The 16,734-nt window shown below is 35.1% G+C and overlaps 1 protein-coding gene across 1 annotated transcript in view; it reads left to right on the plus strand.

Annotated features, from left to right (window-relative positions):
* The window catches only part of CFAP54 (cilia and flagella associated protein 54), a 120,729-nt gene extending 109,246 nt beyond the window's left edge, over positions 1-11,483 (plus strand). The window contains exons 64-69 of the mRNA XM_085321225.1: positions 1,089-1,297; positions 4,486-4,671; positions 6,006-6,112; positions 6,872-7,061; positions 8,394-8,471; positions 11,219-11,483. Of these exons, the coding sequence (XP_085177351.1) occupies positions 1,089-1,297; positions 4,486-4,671; positions 6,006-6,112; positions 6,872-7,061; positions 8,394-8,471; positions 11,219-11,338 (890 nt within the window). The 3' untranslated portion in view covers positions 11,339-11,483. The remainder of the gene's footprint in view (positions 1-1,088; positions 1,298-4,485; positions 4,672-6,005; positions 6,113-6,871; positions 7,062-8,393; positions 8,472-11,218) is intronic.
* Positions 11,484-16,734: the final 5,251 nt, after the last annotated feature.

Consider the following 16,734-nt stretch of genomic DNA (forward strand, 5'->3'; position numbering starts at 1 on the left):
CATAAGCCTGAATGACACTGCAAGAAGCATGCCTCAAAACTGAATTCCTATTACTACTTCTGTAGCCTTTTTTCATGCATAGACTGTATATATTTTTAATTCTAGAGACTTAAGTCACATCGGAAATAAATCTGTTTAGTTTGGGGGCCTTTTTGTGAGAAGAGGAATTGGCTCTAGTGTAAGTGGAAAGGCTGAGTATTATTTAAAGGTGTTCTGCCTAAATCCCCAAATGTTATGCAAATACTCGRTTTCTTTCGCTGCGAATTAAAGACAGTAATGGATGGTCCTGCTAAAGAGTAAGAATCCATTAATTTCAGGGCCCTAATGCTGTGCATCTGCATCTGAAGGCCAGCTGCTGGATATACAGGTGATGACATAATAGTCCAGAGCAGAATCGGTTYGTACATTTGGGAATTTGCTCAAGGCTTTCGGAGTAGCCTTTGCCATCCAGAAAGAAATGTAGCAGCTCTTAAAATTAACTTTTYGGAAAGGGTTGGGTTTTTTCCCATGAAGCACCAAATGAAATGGAAGTATTCTACTTCACCATAGAACTGTAAGGACAGTAAGGTATCTACAAGTAGGTGTCAAAATTTTCTTAAGTGCCTCAGCTGCAGTTCAAGTTGCCTAGAGAGTTAGTTGCAGTTACAGAGCCTAGAGAGTGCCTCACGTATCAACTGCTAGCTGGGCGAATTAGGGTAAGCTAAATGATTCTCAGAGCCTCTTTGGACTGTACTGACTAAATCTGCGTTTGCTGTGGTGGGTGCTTAAACTAGATAGTGAACATACTGGTGCTTCATCTAGAAAAAGCTAAATTTAAGTCTGTTAACCTCAAATCTACTCATCCCATTTTACACTAATTTTGTAACTTGTATATAGAGCTTGTTTCATTATCTAGTCTCCAATGAAAAATTATGATACAAATAACATACTCTAATATTAGTCAAACCATCAGTGTAATTGTTGGAAATRCATTTATTTGTTATTGAATCAACTTCCATATTTTACCATTTTTTAAAATTTATGAATATTGAATAGCTATAGAAAGTGTACTTCTAAATGGCAGATGATAAAATCATCTCTTTTCAAAGCTTCCCTTAGATCAGGACCTGGATCATCATCTGCAAGAGATGGACACTTCAGTTCTGTTTTTGATRCAGGGATTGTTCTACGCATAGCAGAAATGCATGTCTTCTTTAAAAAGCATTTGTTTGAATATTCAATGTGTTGTCTTGAGGATTTCCCAAAAGAACTATATTATGTAGAAATGCCACTTGATAGTTCAACTGATTCTTCAAAGGTATTTATTATTATTGCTGTTAGTAATGATATTTCAAAAATATGTATTATATTTGCATGTCATACTTTCATTCAGCTTACTGCTACCTCAAATAGTGATATTTCYCTAAGTGCTGTAGAAGAATGAAATTCATTATGTGCAGGATCAGTGCAAAATGAAAGTCCTGTGCAAGCAGTGAAGGACATAATGAAGCCTGGCAAATTTGTGTTGTTTATTCCTGCATAAATGATCTCTTTCCAGTGCCTATTTTATTTAGACCCTAAAACATTAAGTAGGATGATATTTAAGACTTCATTAGCAGCTAAATAAGTTTGCCATATTATCTGGCAAGACTGATGCTTTTAATCTTTTAGATCTCCATGTTTCATACCAAATATGTCCTAATGTTTTATTTATGCTTTGTTTGCCTCTATATTATTAACTTGTTCTCTATATTATTAATTTGTTCTATAACAAATAGTGTTCTGAAACCTGGTTTTCAAAAAAAAWTATGATTTCTGCTTTCTCTAAATTTGTTGGAGCCCTTTTCTCTCAAATTTAGTTGATGCTTAAAGACTGTCAAAGTTTTTCACTGATTATCAGCTGATTAGAAAATCATTTTTTTCAAATCTCTGCCTAACAGTCTATTTGAGGTCTCAAATGTAAGTAGCTCATAGATTATATAACTCATGGGAAGMTTGAATTGGAGTTCTGGAGTCTATGCTGACCATAGCGTATGTATTTAATATTGAATCTTAAAGATCTTTGAAGATTCAATATAAACATAATTTTTCTYAGCTTTTCCACCCCACTTTTCACACTAATAATTACCCTAATACTAAAAAAAAAAAAAAAAAGAGAGAGAGAGAGAGCGCTATTTTTTATAGTTTCCTTTTACCTATTATGTTCAGTGTTAGATGGAGAAAGRGGAGCTTTGAGGGATGAGAATTTGTTATCTTACCAAAATGAATTAWGCTACTTTTGTGAAAGTAGCTCTTCTAGAGTTGGTGAACTTTCTGCAGTGTTGGACAGCATATCATTACTCATTTTCTCAACAAAGAGCTGACTGTGGCACTGAATAAATTGTAACTATATGGTATGTGACATTTATAACAGCCATCGTATATCAAAAATTATTTTACTCTGTCTGCTCTTCTTTTGACATAATTAGTATTACACTGTCCTAGAATAATAAGCTTCAGAGCTCACTGTCATGTTCGTGACAGGTGCAGGCTGCATAATCATGTGTTAGCTTCACTGTTGTAGACAGCTAACAAGCATAAAGCTCTTACTTTTCTTATCAGTTCTAAGCTTCATTGATTTTTATCACAACATTTTTAGAAGCTTCAACTATTCAGTAGGCTGGATAAATTATTTTTAAAAATGTTACTGTAATTTGATAYTGGGATTCTTTAAAAGTACAAGTACAATTTTTGAAAGGATCATTTTTACTGACAAGATYATTTCATGTCTTTGTAACTCTCTTTTTGACTCTGGAAATTTTTTCAGCTCTATTGAACAAATAATCTAAACAAATTACGTTAAAATTAAGAGGGTTATAATTAAAATTGTGTACCTTCATTTTTTCATAGTTGTATTTTATTGCACACCATGATAGTATGCAGGATGGAAATACTTAAATAAGACAGTAGTTTGTTGTTTACAGGATTTTGAGAAATTGAATAGATAAATATTTATGTATGTAATTCAGCAACCCTCCAGTTTGACAMGAGAAGGTGTAATATTCTTCAACAAAAAGATTAATAACAAAAATAACAAAATGGAAATAATCAGTGATGCAGTTCTGTGAAAAACAAAATATACCACACATGGTTTAGAAAGAAATATATAGCATAAAATAGATTTGTGAGAGTTCTAATTATGGGGCATGGCACAGATTAGATCGTTTCCACCTCCATATATGCATTTTATCACAGTTTTGTTGGCTTTCCATGTTAGCAGGATTGTGGGCGATGTAGTCTCTATAGCCACAGCTAAAGTCCAAGATCCTGAATGCAGAGGAACTTTGTACGTGGTGGGTGATCCATGTGCAGTCTCTCCAGGAGGTATGGCCACTGGGATCACTTCCTCAGTGCTTAGGGTCAGTGTGGCATAGACTATCGCTACTTAGTTGTCTCATGACATATGCAAGGTACATCCATGAGCCCAAATGCCGGACTTCAGCACCCTTYACCTTTGCCTTCCCTTCCACTATTATTTTGGTGTGTGATGGGAACTGGTTTTATGAAGTAAGATTACATCACTCTGAAAGTTCCATCTTCCTCCCACTGATACCAGTCATAAGCTGCATTTTCTCAAAATAAAGTTGGTAAAATCCTTGAGGCTTTTTTTCAGTTATGAAATCTCAAAAGAAGTATAAACTCYCCAAGTAGGTTTTTCAGCCTTCACGTTTTGGGATCAGTGATCTTTTCATATAGCTTTGATGTTCCCCAAAATGCCACTGTTTGGTCTCCTACATTCCTTGCAGATCTGCATGATGTGTTTACAAAGTAGAAATGGCTTAGCCCTGTTCAGCCTTTAAATCAAATATTCATGAATGAGGGTTAGTTAGCAATAGTCTTCTAATTGCTTCCCTGATTCATGCTGACATAGTAGTAATCTGATGAATGGCCTGCTACTGTTGCATATATATTTTAGTAAATATGACATATTCACAATGTTATCTTCACAATGTGAATCTTCACAAATTTAAGAAGCTGCTTAGATAAGACTGCTTAAGAGACTTAGATAAAAATTTGCAGTTGTACAGCTAATGAGAAAGCAAATAGATAAACATATAAATAAAACACTATTTTAGCTTTCAAGTTACTATTTTAATTATCAATATGCATGGAAGCTGAATTACTATTTCAGCACTAAATTTCATATGATCAGCTTATTAAATAATATCTTGTAGTAAAAAGAGTAACACTGAGGAAGACAAGTCAGATATAACACAATCATTGCTACTGTGGATGTCTCTGTAAGTCAGATGAGAGATTTTTAAGCATTTGTATTATCTTTAGAAGTGTCACATCATGTGAATTTTGAAAAGCCTTCAATTGGTAAAACAGACACCTTTTAAAAGAAGCATATTTTTGTGCAGGAGTGGAAGTTGCGCTGATTCTAATAGACAATAGATTATTATGAACAAGTGCRTGTCACACAAGAAAAAAGCTTAAAATCTAAAATAGTCTTTTGTGTTTCAGATGCCTCCCGAAAGTACTGGAATTTCACCAAAATTTTCACGTGTGAGAATAGCTAGTCCCGTTCCTGTCATTATGGAAGCAGACAGTCACACAGAGAGCAGGGCAGCAAATGCTTCAAATAAGGAGCTGAGCATTCAGTGGTACATTCCTTCTCTGGCAAAGCCATCAGATGATACAGAAGTTAAGGTATAATTACACCAAAGCCATTCCTTATGTTTTCGAACAAATTAAGTCTGGTTTGCAGTGAATATTTGTGTCATGACTGATCAGCTTTCTAATTGAATTATACACATTCATGTACTTGCAATTGGCAAATTTGACAGCTGGGGCTACGTATGTTCTCTGCCACAAAATGCCCTGCTAGTTGTTTGTTGACAGACCAGAGAAAGTTTTTGGACACTCTCGTACAGCCTCCAGGCCATATTTTATTYAGTCTTGTTGCAGAAATTTATCTTYAAGATCTCCACTCTGTTCCATTTGGTTAAAGCTGACTGTAATGTTCAAACAGTACTGCAGGGAGAGGCTGGCAGAGAAGCAAAGCTACACATAYTCAGAGAAAATAGGATTTGATGAAGCTCATTTCCCTAAGAAATCAGGCTAAAAATAAAAAATAAGGGGAACTGGAGGGTTGCATGAAAGGGAGTGACTGAGAAATGGARTTTGTTTCAGTTTTATTTTAAACGAGGGAACTATATGCAGGTGCAATTTCTGATGCTGCAATAGAAATCCACAGTCTCCAAACATTTAGGCCTTTCAGATCAGTGTCAAAGTTTCTGCTAGGCCTCATTCATCTCTATTAGTAAGCTATTATTGAAAGCCCTGTGAAATGAGTACAAATAATATAAGATTCAATATAGTTTGGCAGGTCACTTCAGCATAACCTTACAGATCAGCAGTGATCCACTCTTGAAAACAACTGATACATTAGTAATGCCATATTCTTGACATTCTCCGTGTAGTCAGAATATTCAGCTACTACTAAGAAACGTATTTTCAATCATTAAATTAATTCAGTGAGATAAAAGAACATCCTAGTTCATCTTCTTGTGGTCTTATATTGATACTGCTTTATTAGACTGGTGGCTTATGTGCACTCCATGGATTTAAACATGGTATGATGACACACACGCAGTAGGTCACATAGGAAATGGAAGTAATAGTATATCCCCTTTTGCAAATTCAATAAAAGCCAGTCTGAAGTTGGACCTCTGGAGATGAATGTAAGTGGGATTGATTGACCAGGATCAGGATAAGATTGGGATTTTGATGGTGACTGTATAGGGTAATAACTTATTTTCAAACCCATATAAATTATATGTATAAGGAAATTGTTGTAACACCTATAAAAACTTAGTATAGTGCAAATTTATAGGAGTCCCCTCTCGCCTCCTTTTCTGAAAGCTGGTTGCCAGAGTCTACAGCAGTACACCAAATTTGATATTATAATCTCGTATCACTCAAATTCCTCAGGTCTGCAGTAGCATACTATATTATAGCTTACATATTCCATCTCTTTTCAGGTTTTGCTGCTTTATGCTTATAATACAAAGCCTGTCAAGATTAGCAATATCAAGGTTTTCAGTTCAGTGTCTRTATTTTCAGGCCACTTGTGGATCCCACTGGCTAGGTAAGTAATCACTGACTTTGTGCTGTTATTTCATGCTTTATTAAAGATCAGTCAACCGTTTAGGATGAGAGAAAATAAAATACAAAATATCAAAGAGCTGCAAGTCTTAAAAAGCATTCATTTTAGCATTTCAGGGATTTTTCACTGTGAAAACTATAACAGATGTTGTACACAGCATTAAGCATCCAAATATATGCATTTTCAGTGCATTAACATTTTATTTTTGTTTCTTGAAGAATGGAGTAACACATGCTAGTTATATTACACTGGCATAGCAATGTAAGAAAATGCTAGCAACTCTAAGCAGCAGTCACAGCAGTTACTCTCCTTTGCTGTCTGGTTCAGCTACTCTCTCCTTCCCCTATTCTTAGCCTGCAAGAATTTTTCTCAACAGTAGCCCCAGACTCAGCTTTTCTTTCTACATCTTGTGGTGTTTTTCATGACTTCTTCCTTGCCTCCATTTAGCCCCTTTTGGAACTGCTGAGCAGGTGGGGAGGAAAGAATAACAAGCCAAGAATGCTCYGCTTGTCAGCCCTTTTTTAGAGCAAAATACTTAAAATACGGCTTTTTACCATTTTTTAATGCAAAAAATGAAAGCATTCTATATTTCCACTTTTTTACTGGGATTTTTGGGGGGTAAAATTATGCAATCAGTCTTGAAAGAAAATCTAGAAGCTGGACAACAGGTAATAGAAGGTCAGTGTTGGAAACAACAAATATTGTTCTTTTATAACAACAAACAATGTTGTCTTCTTTCAGAATTTTTTCTTTACGGGAGGAATTATCTAATCTGAAGCAGCAAGTTGAAATCTTGATGCAAAGTTCTAAAAGTTTGTCTTCAGTCMCAGAAACTACAAGTTTTCCTGAACAAAATAAAACCCTGCAAATAATTCCTTCAACAAAAGCCAAAATGAATATTGCAAAAGTGCATCTTGATGAAAAAACAGAAGTAAGTGAGAACAGTTCTGCCCTTAAATATAWCTGATAGTCTTTTATTTAAGGTGTCTATTTTGGGGGAATGAATGACAGGTAACTTGASAGACATAAAAATTAGATTTCCCTCACCTGCTTTCAAGTAATGTTGAAATATTTTCACATTTCATTTAATGTTTTCTTTTCCTGATATATTTCTTAATACTTTACAAAACTATTAGGCATGTTCAACCCCTTGAAAGTAAAGGGCACATTTTCAGGTACATAAATTTGAAAATCAATGCCTAATTTATTRTAATCTACATCTGAAAATACTTGGCAGTGTTAAATTGGCATGCTGCCAAATCAGGCCAGAACTGCTTCTTAAAAGACAGTTATAAATCTTCAGTGTAAAATGGGCAGTGATGATTTTTGAAATAAGAACCTTCTAATAACACTATTCAGAAGGAGTAAAACTGGCAATGAATTTATTTTCATTTTCTCTAGGCCACCTTCCTCTTTTCTTTTTATTAGCAAGGCTGAATACAGTCTGCAACCGAATAACTCCCCTCCCTCTCCCCCATCACACACAAAAGAGGTAATTTCAGAATTTTCCATGTGGTCTCTTTGAGATAATGTCAATGGAATAGAATGTTGCCACAGCATAACTGCTGCTTGATAAATGCCAAGGCAAAATAGACGTTTATTTTCAAAGTGGAAGACATTTATCATGTGACAGGATTCTCTTTATATCTATTATATGAAATGATTAATGATGTAGAGGCTGTCATTTTGCCTGGATGGCTGCTGTGAAACTGTAACAATTGCTCACTGTGCCATTATTGAGAAGCTGTATTTTGACTGTCTTGGAGAACAAATGATGTTTTGGCCAATCACAGCATACACTGCTTTCAGGAGGGTAGACAGAGCTGTCCTTTAGTGAGTATTTCTGATTACCTGAAGGTTTTTGCTCATTAGAGTATGTCAGTAATTGGAAAACCAATGTTTAGAATACGAAGATTAACTTTCCGTGTATTATACATGTATAAATATCATCCTGTCAGACTATTTGTTTATAATGTCTTCAGCAAATACGTAGAAAAAGTGTGCTCATYGGAGTTAATTCCTGAGCCAGGACAATTTTGATTCAGTAAAAAATGCAAGGTTTGGGCAATTGAGTTCATAAAGCAAAGACAACTATTTGTGYTCAAAAATTTATGTTCATCAGCTAAGGGTTACTACCTTACGAATTTGGACAGGATAACCTAATACTTGAATGTTTGGAAAAGTTTTATAAAAYCAAATCAGCTGATAGTTTATCAGAGAAGATCAACGATAATGCATTAATTTTCTTGTTTTCTACCATTAGGAAATGGCTAAAAGATGTTTGTCTGAAGTAAAAGCACTGCTGTCTGTTGTTCCAGCTCTATCATTGCCATTAACTGAGGTATGTTATTCTCATTAATAGTAAAAATCTGTCTTCTAAAATAAAATAATTGTTCAGTTAAATTGAAATATGGGTTATACTAAGCATCTCTCCATTTTTTTCCTCATATATTGTTGGGCTTTCTGCTAGATATCTTTACAAATAAAATACAAATGTACATGATTACAAATTGTGCACATCTGCACTGTTACTTAGAATCACCTTCTTATACATATAAAAAGTTTAAAATGTGAATTACACTCACAATGGATTCTTCTGATCTGCCCACTGTTCTTCGGTCATTGCAGACTCCAYTGAATTTCTTACACTCCAGAATGCAGTTGCCAAATGCAAATTACATCCATCCCTGTGTCTTTGCAGTTATTCAGGCTTTCCTTCTATTTTCTTTGGCCTTCTCCGCCTTACCCRTGGCATGTCCTCAGAGATAGCATGCTATTTTTTCGTCCATGCTGTTGTATTCMTGTTGTTACCTATTTGTAGTCATCATTCAGTTTTCCCAAGTGWTGATCACAGATTAACTTGCTTTGTTATTAAATGAAAACAGGTCTTAACATATAAACAGAGCAAGGTCTTCAGATGGCAAAAGGTTTTATTAAAGTATTTTGAATTGATTAATACAGCAGTAGCAATGACTATGTTCCTCTTGTTTGCATGATGTAAACTTGCCAGTTCCAGCACTATCTGAGAACAGACCGTGGGAGCTGGCCCACAGCAGGCAGCAGCTCTGCTCAGTGGTCTCAGCCAGCTCAGGGGGATCAAGAGAGGATTACAGCTCCTGGAGCTCTGGTTCTAATAAGAAATGCCAAGGAAAATTTTAGAATCCATCATAACATATGTACCCCTACTAATCCTCAAAAATATTTGCTATAATTGTTCACATTATAATGATAAATGGATAAGGGCATCCACTGTGGTCCTCTTTCCAGTCCGGCAGCTCTTCTGTACTGAAAGAGAATCCCGAGTTTTATCTGTGAACAGTTTGGCTMGTGGCTTGTTAGAAAAGAGAGAATMTAAAATGGTGTCCTGTAGATCTGACAGCTGGGTGCCTAGGAGTTCTTTACTTCCCTTTTATACATATTGCACATCTTCGTTATCCCTTGTTGTCCAGCCTAAAGTCTCTCCTAACCGACTCCCAGACCTTCACATCACCCAATCCAACYGCATCAAAATACATACATGTTTGTTCTGTGAAGCTGTACTTCTTAYGGTCCCACTGAAGTATATGCAGTGGTAGATACATGCAACAGATGCCTAGGGAAAAGTACGGCCAAGCTTCCACAGAATCACCTGGACCTCCTGGAGCGGTTTTAAATTCTCATGTGCCTCCTCTTCTCTTTGTCCACTTCTCTTTGTGAATCTAAGATGTAAGAGAGAAAGCAGATTCCCTCCAGTAAGAAAATGGTGTTAACTGCTCTGTTTTGTGCAATTTTCACACCAAAACAAGCTAAAATGTTGTAGCAGAACAACTGATTTTTCATCACAAAGTTTCAGGCAGAGGCTTCGAGCCAAATTCTGTTAGGTTTGGGAGATTTGGCTAAGCAAGTGAAGCCTAATTCTTCAAGATGCTGAGTATCTTCATACTTCTCTGAAGCTCATAGAAGCTGTAGAGTGCTCGCCACTTCTTTATGTATACAATATTTCTAAGTAGTGTTTCCAAACTTTCAAATAAACTGAGTGTATGCGTTACAGTCTTCCTGGCTAGAAGTGGAAAGCTCAGTGGGGGATTACGTGGTAGGTAGTACATTCGCTTTGTTTTCAAGCTGCAAGAGAAGGCAGCAAAACACAGTGTTATAAAGTTTGTTTATGTGTAATTTTACATCATTTTTCCACACCATATGCTTTTTGCTGCTGGTCTTGTTTTGAATTAATTGGATGAAGTCAGTTCTAATTTGAGAGATTTCTTTTCTCATTCCCTGAGCTGTCACACTTTAACTGCTGTCGTGTTTCCAGTTTTTCTTTTTTGATTCTTTTTTTTTCCTGTTGATGTGTCTTACATTACTTTTGCTTCAGCACTGAGTTATATTTCAAGTGAAAAAAATGCATTTTCATTGAATTATTTATTTAGAGTTATTTGGTTGTTTTAACAATAAAAACTGATCAGCCAACTCGTTTTGGAGTTTTATATTCAATGCATAGCTATGTTCTTGAGGGACATTATAAGGCATAGTACTTAGAAATTCCATTTTTAAAGGCTAAAAGTAAATTTCTAAATAAAATAATTGCATTAAAATTTAACCTCCCTACATAGCCCTCTTCCTACACTGTTATTTCTTGCTAATACCTAAATCATTTTTGTTACAAGTTCAGCTGATTAGTTCTTCCTCCTTGCTGATGGACAAAGAAAACAATTTATCATTGCCCTCTGCTTCACAGCTAGCTCAATTCTTTCAATCTTTCATCTTAGGAAAAGCTTTCCAAATTTCTAATCATTCTTTCTGTTCTCTTTTGATGTCTTCATCTTACCCACAATGATCAGGAAAAACCTTGTGAGCAGGATTCTTCACAGAAATTTCCTCCTCTTAATCCTAGTCTACTAGTCTAGTGCAAGAGACTTCATTATCCACAATTTTAAATTGAAACAATGAGTATTTGCTACTTACTCTTTAGCTGTAGGTCAGAAATCTGGTTTAAAATAACCAACAGCATGTTTTATACAGAGAAATTTGTATATTGTATATATGTACTTTTAGGTACATATAAGCTTAATAAAGTTATTCATTTGTTAATCTTGTCCCTGTTTTTTTCAGGTCCCATTTGATGTTACTTTGCAATCAATAGCAGATTTGGAAAGCATGTTTGATCCTGCCAATGGATGTGTAATAACTGAAGAAAGTCTTTTTAGCTGGATCACATCTCTGCTTCAGTAATTTCTATTTTTGCAAAAACTTAAATCAGTTGCTGATGCCATAGATTTAGGCTTAAGTTCTGTTGTTAGGGAAACAATAGAAAGTTTGCCAGTGACTATAAATCACACCAGGATTTGGCTGCTAATATCCCTTTTCTTTTTCATGTTATTTCAAATTATTTAAAAATTCATAATTAAAAAAATTATAATTTTAGGAATTAAATGTATTAACAGTACTTTAATACAAAAATTAAAAATTTGATTTATTCAATCAAAAATAAGTAAGTGAATCTGTATTTTATTGGGGGTTCTCTAACTCCTCAAAATCCTTTTATTGATTAGAAAAGGTGAGTAATGTTGTAACCTCCTAGTATTCAAGACATTGATTTTTCCTTAAAGCTGTGTTCCCATCAGCAAATTTTAATTGCTTTTGCAGTTATTCTGTTTTTGAGAATASGAAAAGCTTTGCTTAAAAACATCACTGGTTTTCTTCTTTTACATTTCTTCTATTTGGAAACTAGTATTTCATATTTTTCTCCCTTTTTTTGAAGAAAAACATATCACGTTGCTGAGGGTAACAGTGATTTTAGAGGTCTCCATAATTTCAAAATATTATCTGAAAAAAAGTTTAAAAATTAAGTATAAAGGTGAACATCTTTAGACATCATTCCAAAATGCTAGCAAAACCTCTATTTTTGTTGTTAATATCATCAGCATTATTATTTTAAAGTGCTGACAAAATACTAAGGCATCCTAACAAAACCACCAGAAGAAATACAATTATCCCAGTGTTACAGATGGGGAATTTGACACAAAAAAAGGAAGCTGAGCGAGGTCCGACAGGCAGGTGCAGTGAGCCAGGACTGGGCATTCCTGGCCTTTCGGCTCACATCCCAAGGCCAGGCTCTTCTTTGCTAGTTACAGTGATTTGTTTGCCACAAACACCAAAAGAAACAGGGTATTTGGGCAGCGGCACTGCGAGACTTGTCTTGTCACTGGCTGTGCTGTATCTGACCTTTCCTGTAGCAGCAGAGATTTAGGACTACTACTTMCCATTCCTGAGTTCAGTTTTCTGTGTAAGATAAGCAACTGGGTTGAAAGCCCGGCCCCTTGGATTTCAGCGCTCGACTCTGCCATAGTCAATAAAACGATTACGTATTTTAAGCTATTTGGAAACTGGAGATTTATCTCAACTTGAACTTTTCAAAGAAATGTTACTTGTTTTTACAAAAAAGTTTCTTGTATGGAGAGAGAGAAAAGATTCAGCGTCGTTATATTGAAGGTGATTAGTCAGAGGAAAAAAAAGGGGTTATGCTTTTGTTCTTTTTATTTCTGTACAAAAAAAAAAAGATGACTCACGTATAGCTTTTCAAAAGATGTGCTATTTTTACCTTAAAATAGTTTGTCTAGCCTTTTTCTGTAATGCTATGGATAACAGGAAAATTAGGATTGTGATGCCATGATAAAAAGAAAATAAAAACTGAGCAATTGATGGAGAAGATATTTTCGTGAGGCAATTTTGAAACTGAGTTATTATGCTTTTTTAACATAACTGCCTAGCAGCGAATTTGGAGGATATTTTCCATGGTAATATCCTTTCATGTAAGGGAATATATTGCTCTGGAGTTCTTCAAAAAAACAGGAAAGATAAAAACTGACATTATTCATACTTCTGTTAAAAAGAACAATTAGCAAATCACAGCTTTTTCAGAAAAATTACTGTTTTCTTTGTACTTTGCAAAAAAATATTAAAAAAAATCTTTTTGGAGTGACCTTGAAGATTATCATAGGACTTTTGTGCAGCTTAATTAATATTTGTGAAACTCACTCATACTCTTATAGCACCAGTTGAAAATGGAAGTAATGTTTTATTACAGACAAGGTGGTTCTTTAGTGCTGCCACTCTGGACCTTGTTAGAATTCCTGTGTTCCTACTTAAAGCAGAATATTAAATAAAATGCTGTATATATGCATTTAAAATATCTTATGCTTTCCACAATATTTTTGTTGAAACAAAAAGATTACCCTACCATCTCCTTTAATACTGCAGTAATGTAATAACATTGAAATATTGACCTCACTGTATCCATAGAAGTATATTTTACTCTCATAAACACCAGATGAAGTATTCAATGCAGGTTTCAGGAGAAAACATTGGAGAAAACATTTTTCTTTTAGCATATAATTAAACTCTCTGGTTAAAATCTGCTTGTAAGGAGGAACGCTCATATTTAAACATGTCTCCAGTAATTGCATAGAATAAAGTATAAAGCTCATTGCAAAGTAAATTGCTTCTTGTTTTATATATTATAGTAGTTTGGGTGAGTTTTCTTCTTGCCATTGAATGGAGATTAAAGCTTACAATATGTTAGACTAGAATAAATTCTTGTCAGCACCATGCTCAATTAAATTTCTACAGAACACTCTTCTGCTTTACTGTCTCCAAAAATATAGAGGGAGAGAGGAAATGCATCTTGTTTTATTTCATACTGAAATATAAGAGAGGCCCATCCTGCTGTATGATCTGCTCCACCGTCTGCCTTTTCCAGCACTGCAAAAGGGCTAGTTATCATCACCTTGACATCTTGGAAAAGTTAGTGTGTTTATGAATTCTTTGCAGATTTTGACTATTTTTCCATTCTGCATCTGTACAAAGGAATTTATAGTATTTCCCAATCTGATATATGGTGGGACAGGGCAAGGGAAGAGAGCACTGCCAGGATAAATTGAGAGGATTCTGAAATGAATGATATTTTACCTTGATAATGCACAGGAAGGATGCTGCAGGTAACTAAAGAATAGTAAAACAGCTTTTTTTCTTTTTTTTCTTTTTTTTTTTTTTTTTTTTTAATTCTTGAGTATTGTCTGTGGAATGAAGTAAGCATCCTGAGAACAAAAACAGGTTGTCATCCTGTAATTAATAACTGCATCATCAATAGTGTAGACTCATGTTGAGCAGAGAGCTTAATACTGACAATTCCACGTGTTTTATGTTTCAGAATATTTCATTTTTTCAAATATTATTTTTATATAGTTTTAAGTTAAATTGCTGCCTAAGTAGAGAATTGTATATTCAAGGCATACATGGGATTTGTCTCATGTCTACAGAACTTGAAAATATTTCTGGTTAAATTAATTTTATGATGTGGAAATTAGTAATTTCACACAAACTTATTCAATTATATGTGACCAATTTTTAAATTCCACTCTCACTCCAACTCATTCTGAGATTTTGTTTGGCGTATTTATCCGATTTTTTCGGACGACATCAGTCCCACAAAACAATCCCTAGTAATTAGCCTCGCTATGCCTCCGTTTCATCATCTGAAGATAACAGTAATCCTCTCATCAGAAGGTACTGTGAAGTTTTCTGCATCAGCATCTGGAAAATATTTTTGTATGCTTGAACAAAAGATGTAAGTTGTTATTAAATTGAGACACAATGTAAAAGGGATAGTCATTTGTTTCCAACACTATTTTCAGTCAAATCCAAGAAAAAAGTTTTTTAAAAAAATGATGGAAGTAGAATTAATTATTGGAATTACAGGCTAATATGCTAAACCAATTAGGCCAGCAAAGAGTTCCATTTATGTCTGTCAAAGCTTCCCTTTTGATAAAGATACTGAATACCTCATCAAGTGAAAGAAGTGGAAGTATGAAGCAGAGGTTAATCTTTAAAATAGAGTGGGTAGAAGGGTCCAGAAGCAAGTACTGAAGTCAAATATTTACCAGTGCAATTTAATTTTCCACTTTGAAACACTAGAGATAATTAGAATTATTCTCATTTGTCTCTTGTGTCAGCATGATTTAAGATTCTACTTAATGTGCAAAGAAAAAAATATGTGTTGAAAAAAATTACAGCAAGAACCTCTCTGTCACGCAGAGGAAAGCAGAACACACTGCACAGGCGATCACAAGAGGATGACTCGGAGTCTGTCCGGGCTGTTCTCAATACCGTTGTGTGGAAGGTGAAGCTCTGTAAGAAGCCAGCGCCCCTTCAGGGTGGTTTAGCTTCCAGCCTGCTCTCCAGGATTGAAAGGGACATTTCAGCAGCCGTCAAAAAATGAAAATGCCCTCGCCAAGACTTTTTGCTTCTTTAAAAGCATGCGTTCACCTCATACCAGTGCAGAGAGGGTCGGCATAGGAGCTTTTACTGTGTTTTTTCCAAAAGTGAGAATGGCAAGTGGGAATGCAAACTTTGCAACACTGAAGCAGGACGAGCTTTGTGCTTCAGGATTAGCACCTTGCTATGCACTCTGTGGTTATTGGCATCATGTATAAAATACRGCCTATCTGCAGAGCTAAAAATCAACTTTCTGTTTATCGTGTAAAATTACACATTTTATAGAGTTAGTAGATTACCACTGTTACATTCCCATGATTCCGTTACTGGACAGTGATACTAAGTGGACCCATCAAAAATTTCACTAAAAATATTTCCTTGCAAGTTCATTCTTTGATAAACAGGATTGACTACACTAACAGTACAGCTTCCTACTAGAAGTGCAGAGAAGCCACACACCAAGCTTTACAGGGGTTATAAACTTCAGTAAAAATCAGCCAGTTATAGTTGTAATCCCAGTGATTATAAGGAAGAAACACAGCACACACACTTCAAATACTGGCAACAATAGCACCAAAAGAAGTCTTAACAGTGGGAAAGAACTGGCCTAATTGCAGGAGGAGCAGGGTATCATAGAATGAAGCAAAAAGGATGCTGGTAATGTTTATTAGAAAGAAAATTGCTAATTCCTTGACTTGGAGGCTTTTAGAGCTTGGAAAGTGGATACTCACTTACCTGTTTAAACATGGTTAATCCCCAGACTGAGGTGCTAAAGAAAAAAAGCCAGATGATATTGTTATAGGAAAGAAAAGCTTTAGATCCTATGTATCCAAGGTATACAGAACAGAATAACAAGTATTGAATGTAAAAGTGAAACAATGTGGTTTAAAAGCAGATTAAGACAAGAAGGTGGAAGAGGGCACAGGAGACTTGCAGGAATGCTGTAGGCCCATTAATTTTCATAATAGATTCATATCTGAGAAGACATACGGTAGATATAAAATGACTAGCGATTAAWTAATGAGGATGAAGAGATGCAATAAAAACATGATCCTCATTGCTGTCTGGAAATAATGGCATCTTGCACAGAAGTAATTTTTTTTTTTTTTTAATGCTGATTTCACTTACACAGACTAGAAATGAAACCCAACTTGGTAAACCAGAACTCCATCATCAAAGCAGACTGAACGGGAATTTCATATCTAGCAATACATAGGGCCATTTATAAGCTAAAGATTCATTTGAAATGAGTTTTCTGCAACATCATTTAGTTTAACTACAGTTTTCATGTCTAAGAGCCCTTTAAAGGAAAACTTCTACTTAGGTTCAGAAAGCAGAGGCCGTRAAAATACACT

This window comes from Rhea americana, unplaced genomic scaffold (genome assembly GCF_003343005.1).
Source record: "Rhea americana isolate MKP2758 unplaced genomic scaffold, rheAme1 scaffold_69, whole genome shotgun sequence".
Lineage (NCBI taxonomy): Eukaryota > Metazoa > Chordata > Aves > Rheiformes > Rheidae > Rhea > Rhea americana.